General features: G+C 37.3%; 1 protein-coding gene across 1 annotated transcript; it reads right to left on the bottom strand.

Annotated features, from left to right (window-relative positions):
* Nucleotides 1–3,970: 3,970 nt before the first annotated feature.
* On the bottom strand, nucleotides 3,971–20,025 carry GDPD4 (glycerophosphodiester phosphodiesterase domain containing 4; the record flags this gene model as incomplete). The annotated part of the gene is given in 6 exon segments (XM_079707791.1): nucleotides 3,971–4,036; nucleotides 5,031–5,178; nucleotides 18,469–18,614; nucleotides 18,618–18,623; nucleotides 19,711–19,932; nucleotides 20,020–20,025. Coding segments are annotated over 6 exon segments (594 nt in total).
* Between the last annotated feature and the right edge of the window lie 595 nt (nucleotides 20,026–20,620).

The following is a 20,620-nucleotide window of genomic DNA, read 5'->3' as shown; positions in this document are numbered from 1 at the left end:
GTCCCTAGGTCTGAAGTAGGTCTCTCATAGACAGCATATATATGGGTCTTCTTTTTTATCCATTCAACCAGTCTGTGTCTTTTAGTTGGAGCATTAATCCATTTACATTTAAGGTAATTATCAATATGTATGTTCCTATTACCATTTACTTAATTGTTTTGGGTTTGTTATTGAGGTCTTTCCCTTCTCTTGTGTTTCTTGCCTAGAGAAGATCCTTTAGCATTTGTTGTAAAACTGGTTTAGTGGTGCTGAATTCTCTTAGCTTTTGCTTGTCTGTAAAGGTTTTAATTTCTCTGTCGAATCTGAATAAGATCCTTGCTGGGTAGAGTAATCTTGGTTGTAGGTTTTTCCCTTTCATCACTTTAAATTTGTCCTGTCACTCCCTTCTGGCTTGCAGAGTTTCTGCTGAAAGATCAGCTGTTAACCTTATGGGGATTCCCCTGTATGTTATTCATTGTTTTTGCCTTGCTGCTTTTAATATTTTTTCTGTGTATTTCATTTTTGATAGTTTGATTAATATGTGTCTTCGTGTGTTTCTCCTTGGATTTATCCTGTATGGGACTCTCTGTGCTTCCTGAACTTAACTATTTCCTTTCCCATATTAGGGAAGTTTTCAACTATAATCTCTTCCAATATTTTCTCAGTCCCTTTCTTTTTCTCTTCTTCTTCTGGGACCCCTATAATTCAAATGTTGGTGTGTTTAATGTTGTCCCAGAGGTCTCTGCGACTGTCCTCAATTCTTTTCATTCTTTTTCCTTTATTCTGCTCTCTGGTAGTTATTTCCACTGTTTTATCTTCCAGGTCACTTATCCGTTCTTCTGCCTCAGTTATTCTGCTATTGATTCCTTCTAGAGAATTTTTAATTTCATTTATTGTGTTGTTCATTGTTTGTTTGCTCTTTAGCTCTTCTAGGTCCTTGTTAAACGTTTCTTGTATTTTCTCCATTCTATTTCCAAGATTTTTGATCATCTTTACTATCATTAATCTGAATTATTTTTCAGGTAGACTGCCTATTTCCTCTTCATTTGTTTGGTCTTGTGGGTTTTTACATTGCTCCTTCATCTGCTGTGTGTTTCTCTGTCTTCTCATTTTGCTTAACTTACTGTGTTTGGGGTCTCCATTTCACAGGCTTCAGGTTTGTAGTTCCCATTGTTTTTGGTGTCTGCCCCCAGTGGGTAAGTTTGGTTCAGTGGGTTGTGTAGGCTTCCTGGTGGAGGGGACTGGTGCCTGTGTTCTGGTGGATGAGGCTGGATCTTGTCTTTCTGGTGGGCTGGACCACGTCCGGTGGTGTGTTTTGGGGTGTCTGTGACCTTATTATGATTTTAGGCAGTCTCTCTGCTAATGCATGTGGTTGTGTTCCTCTGTTGCTAGTTTTTTGGCACAGAGTGTCCAGCATTGTAGCTTGCTGGTCATTGAGGGGAGCTGGGTGTTAGTACTGAGATGGAGATCTCTGGTAGAACTTCTGCCATTTGACATTACATGGAGCCGGGAGGTCTCTGATGGACCAATGTCCTGAACTCAGCTCTCCCACCTTAGAGGCACAGGCCTGACACCTGGCTGGAGCACCAAGACCCTGTCAGCCACATGGCTCAAAAGAAAATGGAAGAAAAAAGATAAAAGAATGAAAGAAAGAAAGAAGGAAAGAAAGGAAGGAAGGAAGGAAAGAAAGAATAAAATAAAGTTATTAAAATAAAAAAATTAAAAATTATTAAAAATAAAAAAATTAAAAGTAAGAAAAGGAAAGAAAGAAGAGAGCAACCAAACCAAAAAACAAATCCACCAATGATAACACGCACTAAAAACTACACAGATACACACACACAAATGGACAGATAGAACCCTAGGACAAATGGTAAAAGCAGAGCTATACAGACAAAATCACACAAAGAAGCATACACATACACACAAAAAGAGAAAAAGGAAAAAAAAAATATATATATATATATAAATAAAATAGGAGAGCAACCAAATCAATAAACAAATCTACCAATGCTAATAAACTCTATTAAACTAAGATAAACATAAAACCTGAAACAAATTAGGTGCAGAAAGCAAACCCCAAGTCTACAGTTGCTCCCAAAGTCCACTACCTCAATTTTGGGATGATTCGTTGTCTATTCAGGTATTCCACAGATGCAGGGTACGTCAAGTTGATTGTGGAGATTTAATCCACTGCCCCTGAGGCTGCTGGGGAAAATTTCCCTTTCTCTACTTTGTCTGCACAGCTCCTGAGGTTCACCTTTGGATTTGGCCCTGCCTCTGCATGAAGGTCACCTGAGGGCATCTGTTCTTTGCTCAGACAGGACAGGGTTAAAGTAGCAGCTGATTAGGGGGCTCTGGGTCACTCAGGCCGGGGGGAGGGAGGGTTACAGAATGCGGGGCGAGCCTGCGGTGGCTGGGGCCAGCATGACGTTGCAACAGCCTGAGGCACGCCCTGTGTTCTCCAGGGGAAGTTGTCCCTGGATCACGGGACCCTGGCAGTGGCGGGCTGCACAGGCTCCTGGGAGGGGAGGTGTGCATAGTGACCTGTGCTTGCACACAGGCTTCTTGGTGGCTGCACCAGCAGCAGCAGCCTTAGCATTTCATGCCTGTCTCTGGTATCCGCGGTGATAGCCGTGGCTCACACCCGTCTCTGGAGCTCATTTAGGCTGTGCTGTGAATTCTCTCTCCTCGTTCACCCCGAAACAATGGTCTCTTGCCTCTTAGGCAGTTCCAGACTTTTCTCCAGACTCCCTCCCAGCTAGCTGTGGTGCACTAGCCGCCTTCAGGCTGTGTTCACGCAGCCAACCCCAGTCCTCTCCCTGGGATCTGACCTCCGAAGTCCGAGCCTCAGCTCCCAGCCCTCACCCACCCCGGCAGGTGAATAGACAAGCCTTTCAGGCTGGTGATTGCTGGGCGGCACCGATCCTCTGAGAGGGAATCTCTCCACTTTGCCCTCCGCATCCCTGTTGCTGCGCTCTTCTCCATGGCTCCAAAGCTTCCCCCCTCCGCCACTCGCAGCCTCCACCAGCGAAGGGCCTTCCCAGTGTGTGGAAGCTTTTCCTCCTTCACAGCTCCCTCCCAGAGGTGCAGGTCCCGTCCCTATTCTTTTGTCTCTGTTTTTTCTTTTTTCTTTTGCCCTACCCAGGTACGTGGGGAGTTTCTTGCTTTTTCGGAAGTCTGAGGTCTTCTGCCAGCGTTCAGTAAGAATTCTGTAGGAGTTGTTCCACATGTAGATGGATTTCTGATGTATTTGTGGGGAGGAAGGTGATCCCCATGTCTTACTCCTCCACCATCTTGAAGGTTTCCCTATTGTAGTATTTTTATCCCCAATTTACAAAGAAACAAATAACCTGTCTGAGGCCCAGACAGGTTAACTAACATTTCCAAGGTCACACAGTAAGTGGTAGAGCCAAGATTTGAATCTGCATATTCTAACCCAGAGTGTGGGCTGCTTAGGAAAGCCCTTGGGATACTGGCCCCACCTACCTGAACAAAGTGACTTTGGGTCCTTTAAAAAAGCCCAGGCCAGGTGTAGAAGGAAGTTTTTTACTTACATTCTTTTATACTCTTTGAATTTTGAATCACATGAATTTATTATCAATTCAAATATTATGAATTAAAATATTAAAATGAAAAGTTTTACTTAACAAAGTTTTATTTGATATATCCAAAGGGACAACTTTAAGACATTACTGATTTAGGGGGGATAGGATTATGGAGGAGTGTACTGCTTTCTAATTTATAGATTTTCATAATGATTGAATTTTATATAATGAACAAGTTTACTTTGCAATCAATTTTTTTTTTAATGTTAGAAAAGTATATAGTACATACATGAAGCGGGATAGTATGGGGACAGACAAGTGGAGAGGCTTTACCTATGCCAAGGGACCTGCCATCCAAGGTTTCCTTGAGGGTCATCTACAGAAAACTGCCCGAGCCAACAAGAAAGAAGGGGTAAGCAATTTTACACTGCCACCAGAGGGCCTCAGTGCAGTACTGGCCCTATGAGATTGTGCCCTTGGCCTTGATCCCCTTTCTCCTGCTCCTGACCCTGATCAAGACAGAAACAAGGGCCAGTGAACCTGGAGTTATGGAGAAAGCAACAAGAAATATTTAGGCCTCTCATTTAAAAAGCTTTAATTTTCAAGGCAGTTTAGAGTCTGGGTTATTCTCTGGACTAGACTGTTGATGCTGAACTGAGACTTTTTGGTGACTAAACCATACTTTAAGAAATTATCTAAGAGTGACTAGGAAAGCTATGGGATCTGAGTGAGACCTCATTCAAGGGCAAGGAAAGATCTAGTTCACAGAGTAGTTTAAAGAGTCAGTGGAGAGAAATTAAGCTGTTTTCTGTTATAGATGACCGACTCAGTCAACATACTCTACACTGATTTGAAAAACAGCTTCTGTAGCAGTTAACTGGTTAGTTGGGGTTCCCTCTACAGACAGTAAGTGGTGGGATTTAGCTGGGATTAAAACACAGGTCTTCAGGTCCCCACACTTCTGGCCAGAAGCAGTAGCAGAACAGAAGGTGAAATCAAGCTCGGTGGCTGGACACTCACTCTCCTTTTCAAGAGCATTTTGCTCAGGACACACAGTTTTCACTTTGGAATCAAGTACACTGATTTTCTCCCCACACCCCATGCCACTGTCATTGTTGCTGTGCCTACAGGAAGGTGTGGCTGCAGTAACAAAACTCTGGAGTCAGACCTCATTTTGAATCTTGTATCACGTGAAGCTACAAACTTCAGATCCCCCATGGGGATACTCCTAGCAGCTAACTCAGAGGGTTAAATTACATAATGCATGAAAGGCACAGTGTGAGGATTCAATAAATAGCAATTATTAAAACAACATTAATTTTTCCCTGAAAATCACAGAAGGATCTGGGTGAGAGAAAGGGGAATGCCATTTCCAATGTCACATAAATCTCTGCTCTTAAGCAGCTTCCTGGGGACTGCACAATGGGCAGTGTAGGGGTGGGGTGGGGGACAGAGACCTCTATTATACCAGAGTTGGAAGAACAATCTGGACCATCAGCTCACCATGAAGAAGTAAGGGTGATTTATCTCATTTAGGACCTGAATGTTGTCTGTGGTCACTGAGTGAATGCTGGAGCACCAGGCCAGTGAGAAAAGCCAAGGTTCACTGACGAGGTATAAGTTGATGTTGATGTTAATTGCTTTATATTCTCTGGGAAGAAAAAGAACCCACAGGAGATTTAGACTTAATCTCACTCTCATCATGTAAAAGGGAAACAGCCACCGTGTTTGTGAAAGGCTGTTGCTTAAATCACCAGAAGTAGTTGGTAGTAGGACAACTTATGATATGACATGCAGAATGAGCTCATGTTACAGTGAGATAAAGAACTGGATTTAATACCTTTCCTCCTGTACCAACAGTAGTATTTTAGTAAACTGGCTTCCTAAGGGAAAGAGGAGGGAAGGAAGGAAGGAAGGAGGAAAGGGAGAGAGGGAGGGAGGAAGGAAAGGGAGACGGGTGGAAAGAAAAAAAAAAAAAGAAAAGCCCTAACTGTAGAATTTGCCTATTTCCATGGTGTAAATACTCCCACAATTTGCTCCCATAAGCTGAAATGCACCAGCTCCAGTACACTGTTGTGTAGTAAATGTACTTCCTTCCATCAGAGTAATTACCACACTCTACTCTATTTATCTGCTTTCCTCTCAGTCTTCTTTACTTGACTGTAAGCAAATTAAAAGCAGAGACTGAAACAAGACCAAAAGACAACCCTCAGAGTGGGAGAAAATATTTGCAAATGAAGCAACTGACAAAGGATTAATCTCCAAAATTTATAAACAGCTCATGCAGCTCAATAGCAAAAAAACAAACAACCCAATCCAAAAATGGGCAGAAGACTTAAATAGGCATTTCTCCAAAGAAGATATACAGACTGCCAACAAACACATGAAAGAATGCTCAACATCATTAATCATTAGAGAAATGCAAATCAAAACTACAATGAGATATCATCTCACACCAGTCAGAATGGCCATCATCAAGAAATCTAGAAACAATAAATGCTGGAGAGGGTGTGGAGAAAAGGGAACACTCTTGCACTGCTGGTGGGAATGTGAATTGGTACAGCCACTATGGAGAACAGTATGGAGGTTCCTTAAAAAACTAAAAATAGAACTACCATATGACCCAGCAATCCCACTACTAGGCATATACCCTGAGAAAACCATAATTCAAAAAGAGACATGTACCAAAATGTTCATTGCAGCTCTATTCACAATAGCCCGGAGCTGGAAACAACCTAAGTGTCCATCATCGGATGAATGGATAAAGAAGATGTGGCACATATATACAATGGAATATTACTCAGCCATAAAAAGAAACGAAACTGAGCTATTTGTAATGAGGTGGATAGACCTAGAGTCTGTCATACAGAGTGAAGTAAGTCAGAAAGAGAAAGACAAATACCGTATGCTAACACATATATATGGAATTAAAAAAAAAAAAAATGTCATGAAGAACCTAGGGGTAAAACGGGAATAGAGACACAGACCTACTTGAGAATGGACTTGAGGATATGGGGAGGGGGAAGGGTAAGCTGTGACAAAGGGAGAGAGAGGAATGGACATATATACACTACCAAATGTAAGGTAGATAGATAGTGGGAAGCAGCCGCAGAGCACAGGGAGATCAGCTCGGTGCTTTGTGACCGCCTGGAGGGGTGGGATGGGGAGGGTGGGAGGGAGGGAGATGCATGGGGGAGGGGATGTGGGAACAGATGTATATGTATGACTGATTCACTTTGTTATAAAGCAGAAACTAATTAAAAAAAAAAAAAAAAAAAGCAGAGACTGTATCTTACTCATCTGTGTATATCCAGTACCTAGCATACCTGCCTTCAGAAATAGTTAAAGGAAGGAATGAAGAAATGAATACCACTTTGGTGAATATTTAAATTTCAAATATAAAGAATTTTTATAAGCATTGAGTAGGGGGAATGGAACACAACACTTCCCAATGTCAGAACTTCAAATGTCAGTAAATATTTGTGCACTATCTATAGAAACAGTAGAAGAACACCTAGTCAAGTTGTCATTTTCAGAGATTAAATTTCTCAGAAAATACACCATGTAAGTGCCTTCAAAAGACTTTTTAAACCCTGAGATGGTATAGCATATTGAAAACAGCTCTGTACAAGCCTGGGTTTGAATCCCAGCTCTGTCACATACTAACTTGGCAATTTCTTAGGCTCAGTGTATACACTGTAAAATAAAAATAACCATACCACCTTTACAGGAGTGCTTGCCATTAGTTACCCAATATGTTAGATTGTCTTTAAGACAATTCTATAGATCACCTAAAGATAAATTTAAAAAATAGAAATAAGGAAATGGTTTTTAGAAACCTACTTTTTAGACTTTTTGAAACCAACACATAAAAACCAAACACATTTCTATATATTAATAAACATATAGAAATTGAAATTTAAAACAATACTATTAGCAATCACTCCAAAGAAAATTAAATAATTAGGTATAAACTTAACAAAACAAGGAAGGTTCTGAAAGCTGTAAACTGCATAATAGTGATGAAAGAATATGTTTAAAACATAGAAGAAATCTTTGAGATCTAAGAGCTAGACAAAGAACTCTTAGACTTGACACTAAAAGCATGATCCATAAAAGGTAAAATTGGCAAGTTAGACCTCATCAAAATTTTAAAATTCTGCTCTGTGGGAGACTCTGTTAAGAGGATGCTACAGACCAGTCATACTGGGACAAAATATTTACAGACAACATACACAACAGAGGACTAGTATCAATAATATAGAGAGAACCCTCAAAATTCAATAATAAAAAAAATTCAAGCAATTCAGTTAGAAAGGATATGAAGAGACATTTCACTGAAGAGGGTATATCATTGGGAAACAAACACATGATAATATGGGCAACATCATTAGCTATCAGATAATGAAAATTAAAACCACAATGAGATGTCACTACACACCTATCGGAATGGCTACAATAATAAATAGTGACAATGCCAAAAATTGGTAAGGATGTAGAGGCTCTAGGTCATTATACATTGCTGGCAGGGAACATAAAAGTTTCCCAAAAAAAGTCTGGCAGTTTCTCATAAAACTAGACAAGTAATTAGCATAACCCAGCAACTGCATTCTTAGGTATATATCTCATAAAAACACGTATTTCACGGGAGAGGATTCTTCGAGATGGCAGAGAAGGAAACACCAGGAATCTCTCTCCCCACCTAGACAACAACTGCACTAAAAGAATCTGCCTAATATAACTATTTTGTAACTATAGAATCTATTGAGGGTTTTCAACTTCCAGGGGAGTTTTGGATGGTAAGTTATAGTTAACTTTGGTTGATTTCATCACTTGGCACAGTAGCAGTTACAGTACACCAGCCCCTAGCCCCATGGCAGGCAGCTGTGCCCATGTTCCTGAAGCAGCTTGCACACACCTTGTAGGAGCCAAGGTGAGCCAAAAGGATGCTATCCTCCATATATTAGGGATCTGTGCTCTGATCACTGATTGATGCTTCCATTCACAGAGCTGTAGACAGAGTAGGGAAGCCATGATTTTTGTACCTCCCCCCATTGTTGCAAACCCCTTCCACTCCCACTGAAGTGACTGCCAGGGATTAAAAGGGCCAGCACTCTTTCCTCCCCACCTTTTATTTTTCTTTTTTTCCCTTTTTGGTAGTCATACATTAAAGACTAGGACATGCAAAAGCAACTTTATATATGGGGAAAATTAGAAAGTGACCATGTATGAGCAGGGAAAGGAAGAGAAGAGATTTGAGAAGAACTCAAGCTGATCCTTGGCACAGGGACAGCCAACAACAACAAATAAACAAATAACAAAAATACAGCATACCTTGAGGAAGGGAAGAATCTGATTTCCAGAGTTACCAGATTATTAGATTGAAATATACATTTTTCAACAAAAAAAAATCACAAGGCATACTAAGAAACAAGAAAATAGGGTCCATTCAAAGGAAAAAAAAATAAATTGATAAAAACTGTTCCCAGAAAAGAGCTGTTGGCAGATATGCTAGACAAAGACTTGGAAACAAATATCTTAAAGATACTCAAAGAACTAAAGGAAGATGTAGATAAAGTTTAAAAATGTATAAACAAAATTTAAATATTAATAAAGAACATAAATCCCAAAAAAGAAACCAAAAAGAATTCTAGAACTGAACAGTATAGTAACTGAAATGAAAATTTTATTTTTAGGATCCAAACGCAGATTTGAGCAGGTAGAAGAAAGAATTGGTGAAGTTGAAGATAGGCCAACAGACGTTAACCATTCTGAAGAACAGAAAGAAAAAAAATTGAAGAAAAGTGAACAGCCTAAGATGTCTATGGGACACCATCAAACAGATCAATATATGCATTCTTGGATTCCCAAAAGGAAAAGAGAAAGAGACCAGGACAGAAAGAATATTTGAAGAAATAATGGCTTAAAACTTCTCAAATTTCATCAAAGACATGAAGGAAAACATCCAAGAAGATCAACAAACTCCAAGTAAGATGAATTCAAAGGGACTCACATGGAGACGCATTATAATCAGATTTTCAAAAGCCAGAGAGAGAATGCTGAAAGCACCAAGAGAGAAGCGACTTGTCTCATACAAGGGATCTTCAACATCACCAGCAGATTCCTCATCAGAACTCTGGAGGCCAGAAGGCAGTGGACCAACCTATTCAAAGTGTTAAAATACTGTCAATGAAGGATCCTATATCCAGAAAAACTGTCATTCAGAAGTGAGAAACAAATTAAGATATTCCCAGAAGAACTAAAGCTGAGGGAGTTCATGGCCACTAGACTCACCTTGCAAGAAAAACTAAATGGAGTCCCGCAAGGTGAAATGAATGGACACTAGACAGTTACTCAAAACTGAATGAAGAAATAAAGATCTCAATAAAAGTAAATATATGGGCAATTATAAAAGCTAGTATTATTGTAACACTGGTTTGTAACTGTACTTCTTATTTTCTACATGATTTAAGAGACTAATATATCTAAAGAAAAAAATTATTAGTCTAAAAGTTAGTATTATTGTAAATTTGGTTTGTAGCTCCAAAAGTTGTTTTCTATGTAATTTGAGACTAAGGCATTTTTTTAAATTACTAGTTTATGTTTTGGGGCACACAATGTATAAAGATTTAATTTTCTGATGTTAACAACCCAGAAAGGTAGGAATAGATCTGTAAAGGAACAGAATTTTTCTATATTATTGAAGTTAAGCTGATATAAATTCAAATAAGAGTGTTAAAGCTTTAGTATAGTAAATGTAATTCCCATGGTAACCACAAATAAAATAGATATAGAATATACACCCCCAAAACATGAGAAAAGGATTTAAACATTTCACTATAAAAGGTCAACAAAACAACAAAGAAAATTGTAATGCAGAAACCAAAGGGACAAAAAAGCTATAAGGCATATAGAAAGTAAAGAAAAAAAAAGATGACAGAAACAAAATAACAAATATTTACAGAAATGACAGAAGTAACAGTGTGACAAAATCCCTCCTTGTCAGTAATTATTTTAAATGTAAATGGGTCAAACTCTCTAAGTAAAAGACAGAGACTGGCAGAACAGATAAAACATATGTTTCAATTCATGATGTCTACAAGAGACTCACTTTATATTCAAAGACACAGAGAGATTACAAGGGAAAGGATGGAAAGACAGTCCATGCAGATAGTAACCAACAAGAGCAGGGGTGGCTATGCTGATATTAGACAAAATAGGCTTTATATCAAGGTTATAAGAGACAAAGAAGGACATTATATATTAATAAGAGGTTCAATACAGCAAGAAGATACAACAATTATAAACATTTACACACCTAATGACAGACCAGCAGAATTTACAGAGCAAAAACTGACAGAATTGAAGGGAGAAATAGACAGCTGTACAATAATCATTAGAGATTTCAATATCCCACTCTCAACAATGGATAGAACAAAAGGTAAGTAAGGAAATAGAGTACTTAATCAACACAAGGACTAACTATATCTAACAGACATATACATAACACTCAGCCCAACACTAACAACATACACATTCTTCTCAAGTGCACACTTTGCAAGACAGACCACATGTTAGGCAACAAATTAAGTCTCGATAGATTCAAACAGATTGATACCATACAAGTATCTGCTCCAACCACAAGATGAAATTAGAAGTCAATAACAGAAGGAAAACTGGAAAATTCACATATTCGTGGAACTTAACACACTTTTAAACTACCAATGGATCAAAAAAGAAATCACAAGGGAAATTACAAAATACTTGGGAGACAAATGAGAATAAAAACACAACATACAGGCTTCCCTAGTGGCGCAGTGGTTGAGAGTCCGCCTGCCAATGCAGGGGACACGGGTTCATGCCCCGGTCTGGGAGGATCCCACGTGCTGCGGAGCGGCTGGGCCCATGAGCCATGGCCGCTGAGCCTGCATGTCCAGAGCCTGTGCTCCGCAATGGGAGAGGCCACAACAGTGAGAGGCCCGTGTACTGCAAAAAAAAAAAAAAAAAAAAACCCCAAAAGAAAACACAGCACATACCAAAACTTATGACATGCAGCAAAAGTGGTGCCGGGGGTAAATTCATAGTTATACATGCGTACATTTAAAAAACAAGAAAGATCTCAAATCAGCATCCTAACTTTGTAACTTAAGGAACTAGAAAAAGAACAAATTGATCCAACATAGCAAAAGAAACAAAATAATAAAGATTAGAGCAGATATAAATGAAATTGAAAACAGAAAACCAATAGAGAAAATCAATGAACCCAAAGGTTAGTTCTTCAAAAAGATCAACAAAATTGATAAACCTTTATCTAGATGTACTATTAATGAAAAGAGAAACTCAAATTACTGAAAGCAGAAATAAAAGTGGGGACATTACTACCAATTTTACAGAAATAAAAAGGATTATAAGAGAGTACTATGAACAGTTGTATCCCAAAAAATTGGACAACCTAGATGAAACAAATTCCTAGAAACACAAAACCTACCTTTTAATCATAAAGAATTAGGAAATGAAAATAGGCATACAATGAATAAGGAGATTCAATCATTAACCAAAAGGCTTCCAACAAAGAAAAGTCCTGGACCCATTGCCTTCACTGTTGAATTCCACCAAACGTTTCAAGAAGAACTAATACTAACCCATTAGGATAGCTACATCAAGAGAAAAAAAAAACAGAAATCAACAAGGGTGCGGAGGATATAGAGAAATTGGAACCCCTGTGTACTGTTGGTACAGCTGTTATGGAAAGCCGTATGACAGTTCCTCAAAATATTAAAAATAGAATTACTATATGATCCAGAAAGTCCACTTAATGGATGTATTGCCAAAACAATTGAAAGAAGGGTCTTGAAGAGATATTTGTACACCCATGTTCATAGCAGCATTATTCACTATAGCTAGAATGTGGAAGCAACTCAAGTGTTCATCAACTGATGAATGAATAAGCAAATTGTGGTGTATACATGCAACGGAATATTATTTAGCCTTAAAAGAGACAAAAATTCTGCAATGGATGGACTTAACATGGATGAACCTAGAGAATTTTATGCTAAGTGAAATAAGCCAGTTGCAAAAAGACAAATACTACATGATTCCACTTATATAAGTCAAAATCAGAGACAGAACACAGAATGGTGGTTGCTAGGGTCTGGGGGTGGGGGAGTTGGTAGGGATGTTATTGTTTAATGAGTATAGAATTTGAGCTTACAAGATGAAAAGAGTTAGGTAGCTTGATGGCAGAGATGGCTGCACAATATAATGAATGTATATTAGAACGACTGAACTGTATGTTTACAAATGATTAAAACAGTACATTTTATATTATATGTATTTTTGCCACAGTTAAAACATTTTTTAAATGACTAAAATCTGAATAAACTATAGACTTTTAGTTTAAAAACCTTATGTTCACATGAAAACCTGTACACAAATGTTCATAACAGATTTATTTATAATAGCTCATAAACGGAAACAGTCAGATAGCCTTAAGTTGGTGAATGATTAAACAAACTTCAGTACCTCCACACAATGGAATACTACTCAGCAATGAAAAAGGATAAACTATTATATACGTAATAACCTGGATAACTCTCAAAGGGAATTATATTGAATGAAAAAAAGCCAATCACAACAGGTTATATACTCTATGATACTATTTATATTACATTCTCAAAATGACAAAATAATAAAAGTAGAGAACAGATTAGTGATTGTGAAGAGCTAGGGTTTGAGGTGAGGGGAACTGGATGGAAGTAAGGGGAGTGTAGTTATCAAAGGGAAACAAAAAGAATACTTCCAGTGATGAAACTAGTCTATGTCTTGGTTGTGGCATTGGATATACAACCCTACACATGTGATAAAACTGCACAGAGCTATATACACAAACACACACAAGATGAATATAAGTAAAACTGGGGAAATTTGAATAAGATTGGTGGACTGCATCAATGTCAATACCTTGGTTTTGATATTGTACTAAAGTTTTGCAAGTTTTACCATTGGAGTAAACTGGGTAAAAGGTATACAGGATCATTTTGTGTTATTTCTTACAGGTTAATACACAATTATCTCAAAATAAAAAGTTTAATTTAAAAAACACAATTTTTAAAAATATAATAAAAATGTACTCTGGGGTTTATAACAAAAATATTATTTATAACAACAATAGCACAAAGGGCAGCAGATAGTCAATGGAATTAAGATTTTAATTTTTTTTTTTTTTTTTTTTTTTTTTGCGGTACCCGGGCCTCTCACTGTTGTGGCCTCTCCCGTTGCGGAGCACAGGCTCCGGATGCGCAGGCTCAGCGGCCATGGCTCACGGGCCCAGCCGCTCTGCGGCATGTGGGATTTTCCCATACCGGGGCACGAACCCGTGTCCCCTGCATTGGCAGGCGGACCCTCAACCACTGCGCCACCAGGGAAGCCCAAGATTTTAATATTCTTTACTCTATATTATGGAATAATTTAACTCAAGGTGGATTGTAATAAGATAAGGTACTTTTTATAATTCCTAGAGCAACCAGTAAAAAATAATTTTAAAATGTAAGAAGCCAGTAGAGGAGATAGAATAGAACACTAAAAAATAATTGATTAACTAAAAAAAATTAAAAGGCAGGAAAAGAATGACCAAAATAACCAACCTAGAATAAAAAGGACAAATAGAAAACATAGTATGATGTAATATAAACCCAAGTATATTAATTATTAAACTAAATATTAATGGGCCAAACATTCCCATTGAAAAGCAGAGACTGTCCTACTAAATATAAAAGCAAGAACCAATAATATTTTATGAGATGTTTATAAGAGATGTACTTTAAATATAAAGACAGTTGAAAGACAAAGGACAAAAAAAGAAATATCACACAAATACTAATTATAAGAAAGCAAGTGTGGCAATATTAATAAAAGTAATCTTTAGACAAGAATTATAACCAGAGAAAACGGACATTTCATAATAAAGGGTGGATTCACCGAAAAGATCTAACAATTCTAAAATGCAAATACACCTAATAAAAGAGTTTAAAATATGAGAAGCCAAACAACCATAACAATCACAATAACAGCAACAAACAGAGCTAACGGGAGAAATATACAAATCAACAATCATAGTTGGAGATACTACACCCCCTTCTCCATAACTGATAGATGATGCACAAGGAGGCCTTAATTTCTCTCTGACTGAAGAGGTTGTTCCCAGAAGAAAGAAGGAAGAAGACATGGTCTAATCTCCTTGTCAACATGATACCTACATCTTTTCTAAATATAATAATAATATTTACCAGGAAGAGAGGCCTTATGTATAGAACATTTTTTAAAAGGATGTTTCTGGTTGAGTATTTCTTTATTATATATTTTGTAAATAAATACAAAATGTGGATTTATGAGGCATGCGTCCCTGGAGAAAGTCACATAAACTATACAACTCCCTGGGAGTATTAAATGCAGATGTTCTGTAACTCAAATGCTCTCCTTCTAAGTGAAATAACCATGCAAACACTCACTTGGAGGCCATATCTATTACTGTGGGCCACAGAGTATGTGTCCAATAAAGGAAGAAACCCGCAAAGTTGAAATCAATGTCTCTGACCTCTCCTTGCCTTGTCTGAGCCTCTTGATAGACTGCTGTATCTTTGAAATTAATAATAAAACTTCATAGTAGGTAAGTTCTCTGATGTGTGTGAGTTTGATCTGCAAACGAATGTTTCGTGTTAACTGAATAGAAAAAGCAGGGGGAAGATGCAGTATAAAATGCTTAAAAAAGACATCAACCAATTTAAACTAATTGATATTTATAGAATATCACACCCAACAAATGAAGAGAGCTCACCTTTTTTCAGGTGGACATGGGAAGTTCACCAAGATATACAACATAGTGGTCTATAAGACAAGTTTAAATACATTTAAAGTATTGAAATCATGTGTTTTATAATGTTCACTGAGCACTCTTGATTAGCACCAAGGTGAGCTTTGGTGAGATTTTTTATCATTTCTATGTGTCTGGACTACAAGAAGAAATCAATGGGGAGGAGATTTATAAATCAGCATTCACGTCAAGACAAATCAAAATAATGCCTCTATTATTTCAATCAATAAACCATTTTTATTCCCAACATCTGATATACACATTGTGTCCATCTGTTTGTATTTCAAATTGGCAGCTTTGCCTTATACCAAAACAAACCTTTCAAAGGCGTGTCAATAAAATTAAAAATTTAAAAAGAAAAAAAATAAAGTATTGAAATCATATAGAGCTGTTCTCTGGTCACAGTGACCTTAACTCAGAAGTCAATAACACTAGAGTAGATGGAAAATTCTCAAATTTTAAAAAAGTTAGCAACACATTTCTAAATAATCCATGAGTCAAGTGGGAAATAAAATTTTTTTTTAATATTTTAAATTAGATAATAAGAATATATCAAAATTATTTGTGGAATGCACTAAAGCAATGCTTGCAGGGAAATTTATATCTTAAATGTTTACATTAGAAAAGAAGATCTAGAATCAATCACCTAATTTTCTGCTTCTAAAAGAAGAGCAAATTAAACCTAAAGGAAATGGAAGAAAGAAAATAATAAAGATAACAGCAGTCAACGAAATAGGAAAGAAAATGTCCAACAGAATAAAGCTAACAAAGCCAAAATTTGGTGTTTTGAAATGGTTAATAAAATTCATAAACCCCTGGCAAGACTGACCAAGAATCAGAGGGAAAATAAAAATTTTCAGTACCAAAATGTATTGGAACTACAGGTGACAGTTGCACAACATTGTGAATGTACTAAATGCCACTGCATTGTTTACTTTAAAATGGTTAACTTTATATGAATTTCACTTCACTAAATTTTTAATAAATTAAAATTTTTTAAACACTTAAAAATTCCCACATCAGAAATAAAACAGAGGGCATCTCTATATTCAGATAAGTTTGATCAAAGTAATGTATTTAAAGCATTCTCAGTCAAAATGGCAAGGTCACAATGTCTTGTGAGTGTGGCACTGATCACAGAGAATGTATTGGAAATGTGATCATAATAAGTATTCTGGTCATGAACAGTATACAAATAACAAGTTACAACCACTTAACTTCTTAAAATTTAGTGTTTCTTGAGGGGAATGACTTGGAATAAAGTCTGCTCATGAACTGTCACAATCAACCTAGTATTATAGGTATATGGAAGAAACCCTTATTCTTCTTATTAGAATATATAGTTTCCTTAAGAAAAAGGATGATGCCTCGCTTATGTTGACTCTTCACATAAAATTAGCATGGTGCACTGTACATATTACTACTCAGTGAATATTTGCTGAGCTAAATTAAACTGCTTGATTTTCTAATAGGACTCAGGATATGATCTCTCTTAAGTCTGATGCCAGCTGAAACTATGCCCATATAACTACGGCCAAGGAATAACTAAAGGCTTATTAGTGAAAGAATTTGGACTCTGGAGTCTGTCAGGCCTATATTTAAATCTCAGTGTGGTCCCTTACTGACCAACTGTATTGACTTTGGTGAATTACCTAACCTCCCTGAACTTTTCCTCTTTAGAGGCAAGATTCCTCATTTGCAGAATGGTGGTGATGATAATCTCCAGGGCACAGCATGTAAGGATGGTGATGATAAAAGCAACATTCATACAACAACATATGAAAAACATTATGTTCATACATTTGCCCAGCATTTTTCTCTGTACATATATGAATTATGTCACTTAATCTTTTAACCATTCTATCAAGTTACTGTTATCCTTAATTTTCAAATGAGAAAACTGATTATTAGAAACTTGTCCAAAGTCACACGTGTAGCTGATGTGTAAGCCAGAATTTCAAAAAGAGCCTGTGGTCTAGCAACAGAACTTGACACATAATAAAGGCTCAATAGTGGAAGCTATTATAATTATTTCCAACTACTAGATTAATCTAAATTATGATTAGGAGAGAAGGAAATCATCTTGAAGCCATCTTCTCTTTGATAAAAAAGTAAAAGGAAATAGAAATACACTCAAAACAGAGGAGTAGTTGGGCAAAGAGAAATCTTCTGAATGGGAAAAAGAGGTAATACATGTATAATTATCTAATTCTAAAAGAAAAAAGACGTATTTTATGATCATCTCCCCCCATGGCCAGACAGGCTGGAAAAGTCGGAACATGAACAGAGGTGTATCCAACAGCCTACCTCATGGCTTGAGATACAGAAAGATATCTAGGGGAATTTTTACTAGCTCAAGGAGATTTTGGATATATATGTATATCTGAACAAAATACATATATATGTTCAGACTGTCTCTGAAGCCTTTACAATTATCTGAAAAAAATTATTTTTAATCTAAGAGAAAGGGAATATGGATTAAATTAAACAGTGATTAATAATAGTTAAGTTTGAAAAAGTTACCACTTTATTCCCAGGTGCTTTTAATTCTAAAAATCTGTCTCTGATTATATATTTATAAATGTGGTGGTTAAGAATTTCAGTTTCTTCTCATACTTGGCTGTTTTAAGGGTTTTTCTAATAATGATTTAATTATGTTCTGAATTATATCTATAAGAAATCTAGCTATCTGGATTACAAAGTTATTTACAAAGTACTGCAATCCATCTAGTAATGGCAGAAGGAAATCAACAACTTTCTGAGTTCTGACTTTTCAATGATCAATTTATATAAAAACAAAAACACCAAGCATACAAAAAAGTGTGTTGAATGATGAGAGATTGAAGCATGAAGGAGGAGCTGAAGAGTATGTTCCAGGAAGAGTCTACCCTTGATAAATGTTTGTTGGCAGAGATGGAGGGAAGGGTAAGAAGATGAAAACAGGAGATTCCAAAAAGATAGCCACACACAGAAATCCTGAGGTGGGAGGGGGAACCTAAGTAGCTTGGTTGGGATGCAGATTTCGTGCAAGTAAGGCAATATATGCCAAAAGAGATGTGGTCAAACACTTACCTCGATCCACTGTAGAACAACCTCTTGTAGTCAACATTTATTCTACTGATATTTTCTTTTGTGAGGCATTCAATGGAGAATAACTGGCCCACTTGCTGAAAACCAGGAGCTCTTTTCCTGACATACTCCCTATCAAAACCAGGCAACTAATAAATCTGTAAGGAAAAACAGGAAGTCTTTCAGTGGATAATCCAGCTGTTTAGGTACAAACAGCCCCAAGTAGAATGGCTGGAGCCCCATTCCAGCATGGGTAACAGTCCATAGGGAGCAGAGAGATTCTAGGCCTTGGTGATAGAGTCAACCTGGCCTAATATTGTCTAATGAATTCTTATAATGGGGCTTTCACCCAGGTTGTTCTGGAGCTGAGTTTTCCCAGTTAACATCATGGGACCAAGGGTCCACTGTGTCCTCACACTAGCCAGAGTGGATGGGGAGCTGGTACGTGTGGATGAAAGGTGGGAATCATAAACATCTCCTCTGGTTAATGATGCTAAAAATCATCTTTGCAAGGGGTCATTTCCTGCCAACAGGGAATGCTATTATGACTCATCTGTGGAAATAGTTCTATTTGCAAAAAGACACATATTTGTTTCACTCATAGCTTTCTTCTATATTCTGAGAATTTAAGACATTTGGAATGACTGACTGCCCAAATGCAGAGTTGCTTCTGAAAAACATGATGAAAAAGTCTCTGCTCAAAAAGTCTCTTTATATGTCATTAATGAAAGCCAAGTCCTCAAAGCCTTAGTGCTCCATACCGAGGCTCTTTCCTTTTTTTTTTTTTTTTTTTTTTATAAGGACCAATGGCTATAGAACTTGAGTGGCTTGGGCAATTAAATAAATTATTCCCCCCAGTGGGGAGCAGCAACTAAGAGAAGAAAGATGGGGTAGATTCCTTCTCCCCGTTACCTCGAGGCTCTTTCTAATAGCTGTATGCTGGTGATGGTGCAGGTCACATCACATAGCCATTACACACATTCCCTTTTAATAGAGTGGTGACATTTCATTTGGTTTGTAATAGCAAATAGCCTCAATGTTTTTCCCCACTGATGTAAATTTCATTGGGTCATTCTTAGATTGCCACATACAGCTGTATAAAGTAGTCATCTCCATTTTTACAGGGAGCAAAATTATTTTAGGATCCCAGGGAAGATCTACAAGGTAGGTCAGATTCAGCTGCTATGCTCCTGGGACATGCTACCCACCTCCCAACCTCTACCATAAATACTAAGATAGACATACTAGATGTTGCTCAATCTTAGAGTCAAGGATCACGCTTACTACATGGCGGACATACGAGCTTCTGTGAAAATCTCTTGGTGCAGGGGCATTAAGATCAAATATCACAGATTTTTTTTCCTTCTGTGCAAGTTCCAATAATTCAGTTAGTTTTGGAATCTTCTGATTTCCTGCTTTTTCTCTATCAGCCTCTGATAGGGGCTTCATATTGTAAAATGGTTTGAACTAAAAATAAATATATCAGAGAAAACACTGGTTCCTATCAAAAGCACTTTCCAATTCTCCTGCTTTTAGTCCCACACCCAGCCCTACCTCCATGTTGGTCCATTACCATTCAACCCACCAGGCCCTCCAAAATACTGGTCCTGAGAGAAGATTTGCCAAGAAGAGAAATTAAATGTAATCTCCATAGGTAATCATGGTATTTGGAATTATTTATTCTATATTGTAGAACCTGTTGTATTTGTACTGAAGGTCCTTCATGTTCTTGTCTTGAACTTCCTTTTCAACCTTTTTTTCTATAACTCAAAGCATTACAATCCCCTTTCAGTTGCACTGACTTCCACATTTTCTCTCACTGTTCTAGTTTTGTGTAATGGAAAGAAAATAGGCTTTGACTTCAGACTGAATTGAATTCAATCCCAGCTCTATCACTCATTTGCCTTTGTTACCATATCCACCTGTTAAAATCCTATCCTCAAACTGCAAAGCCCAGTTCAAATGCTACCTCCTTAATGAACCCTCCCTTAAATATTCCTAAACTAAAGAGACTTCAATGGTGCTAAACCCCAATGACGCATTTTTAGGCCTTTGTAATTGTATGTCTCATTCTGCCTTCTTCAGTCATTTGTACATATCCTAGACCAGATTCAAATCCTAGCTTCATATACTTCTTGCTGTGTAACACTGGTAA

Source organism: Hyperoodon ampullatus (assembly GCF_949752795.1).
Source record: "Hyperoodon ampullatus genome assembly, chromosome: 7".
Classification (NCBI taxonomy): Eukaryota; Metazoa; Chordata; class Mammalia; order Artiodactyla; family Ziphiidae; genus Hyperoodon; species Hyperoodon ampullatus.
This window is presented reverse-complemented; position numbering and strand designations above follow the sequence as displayed.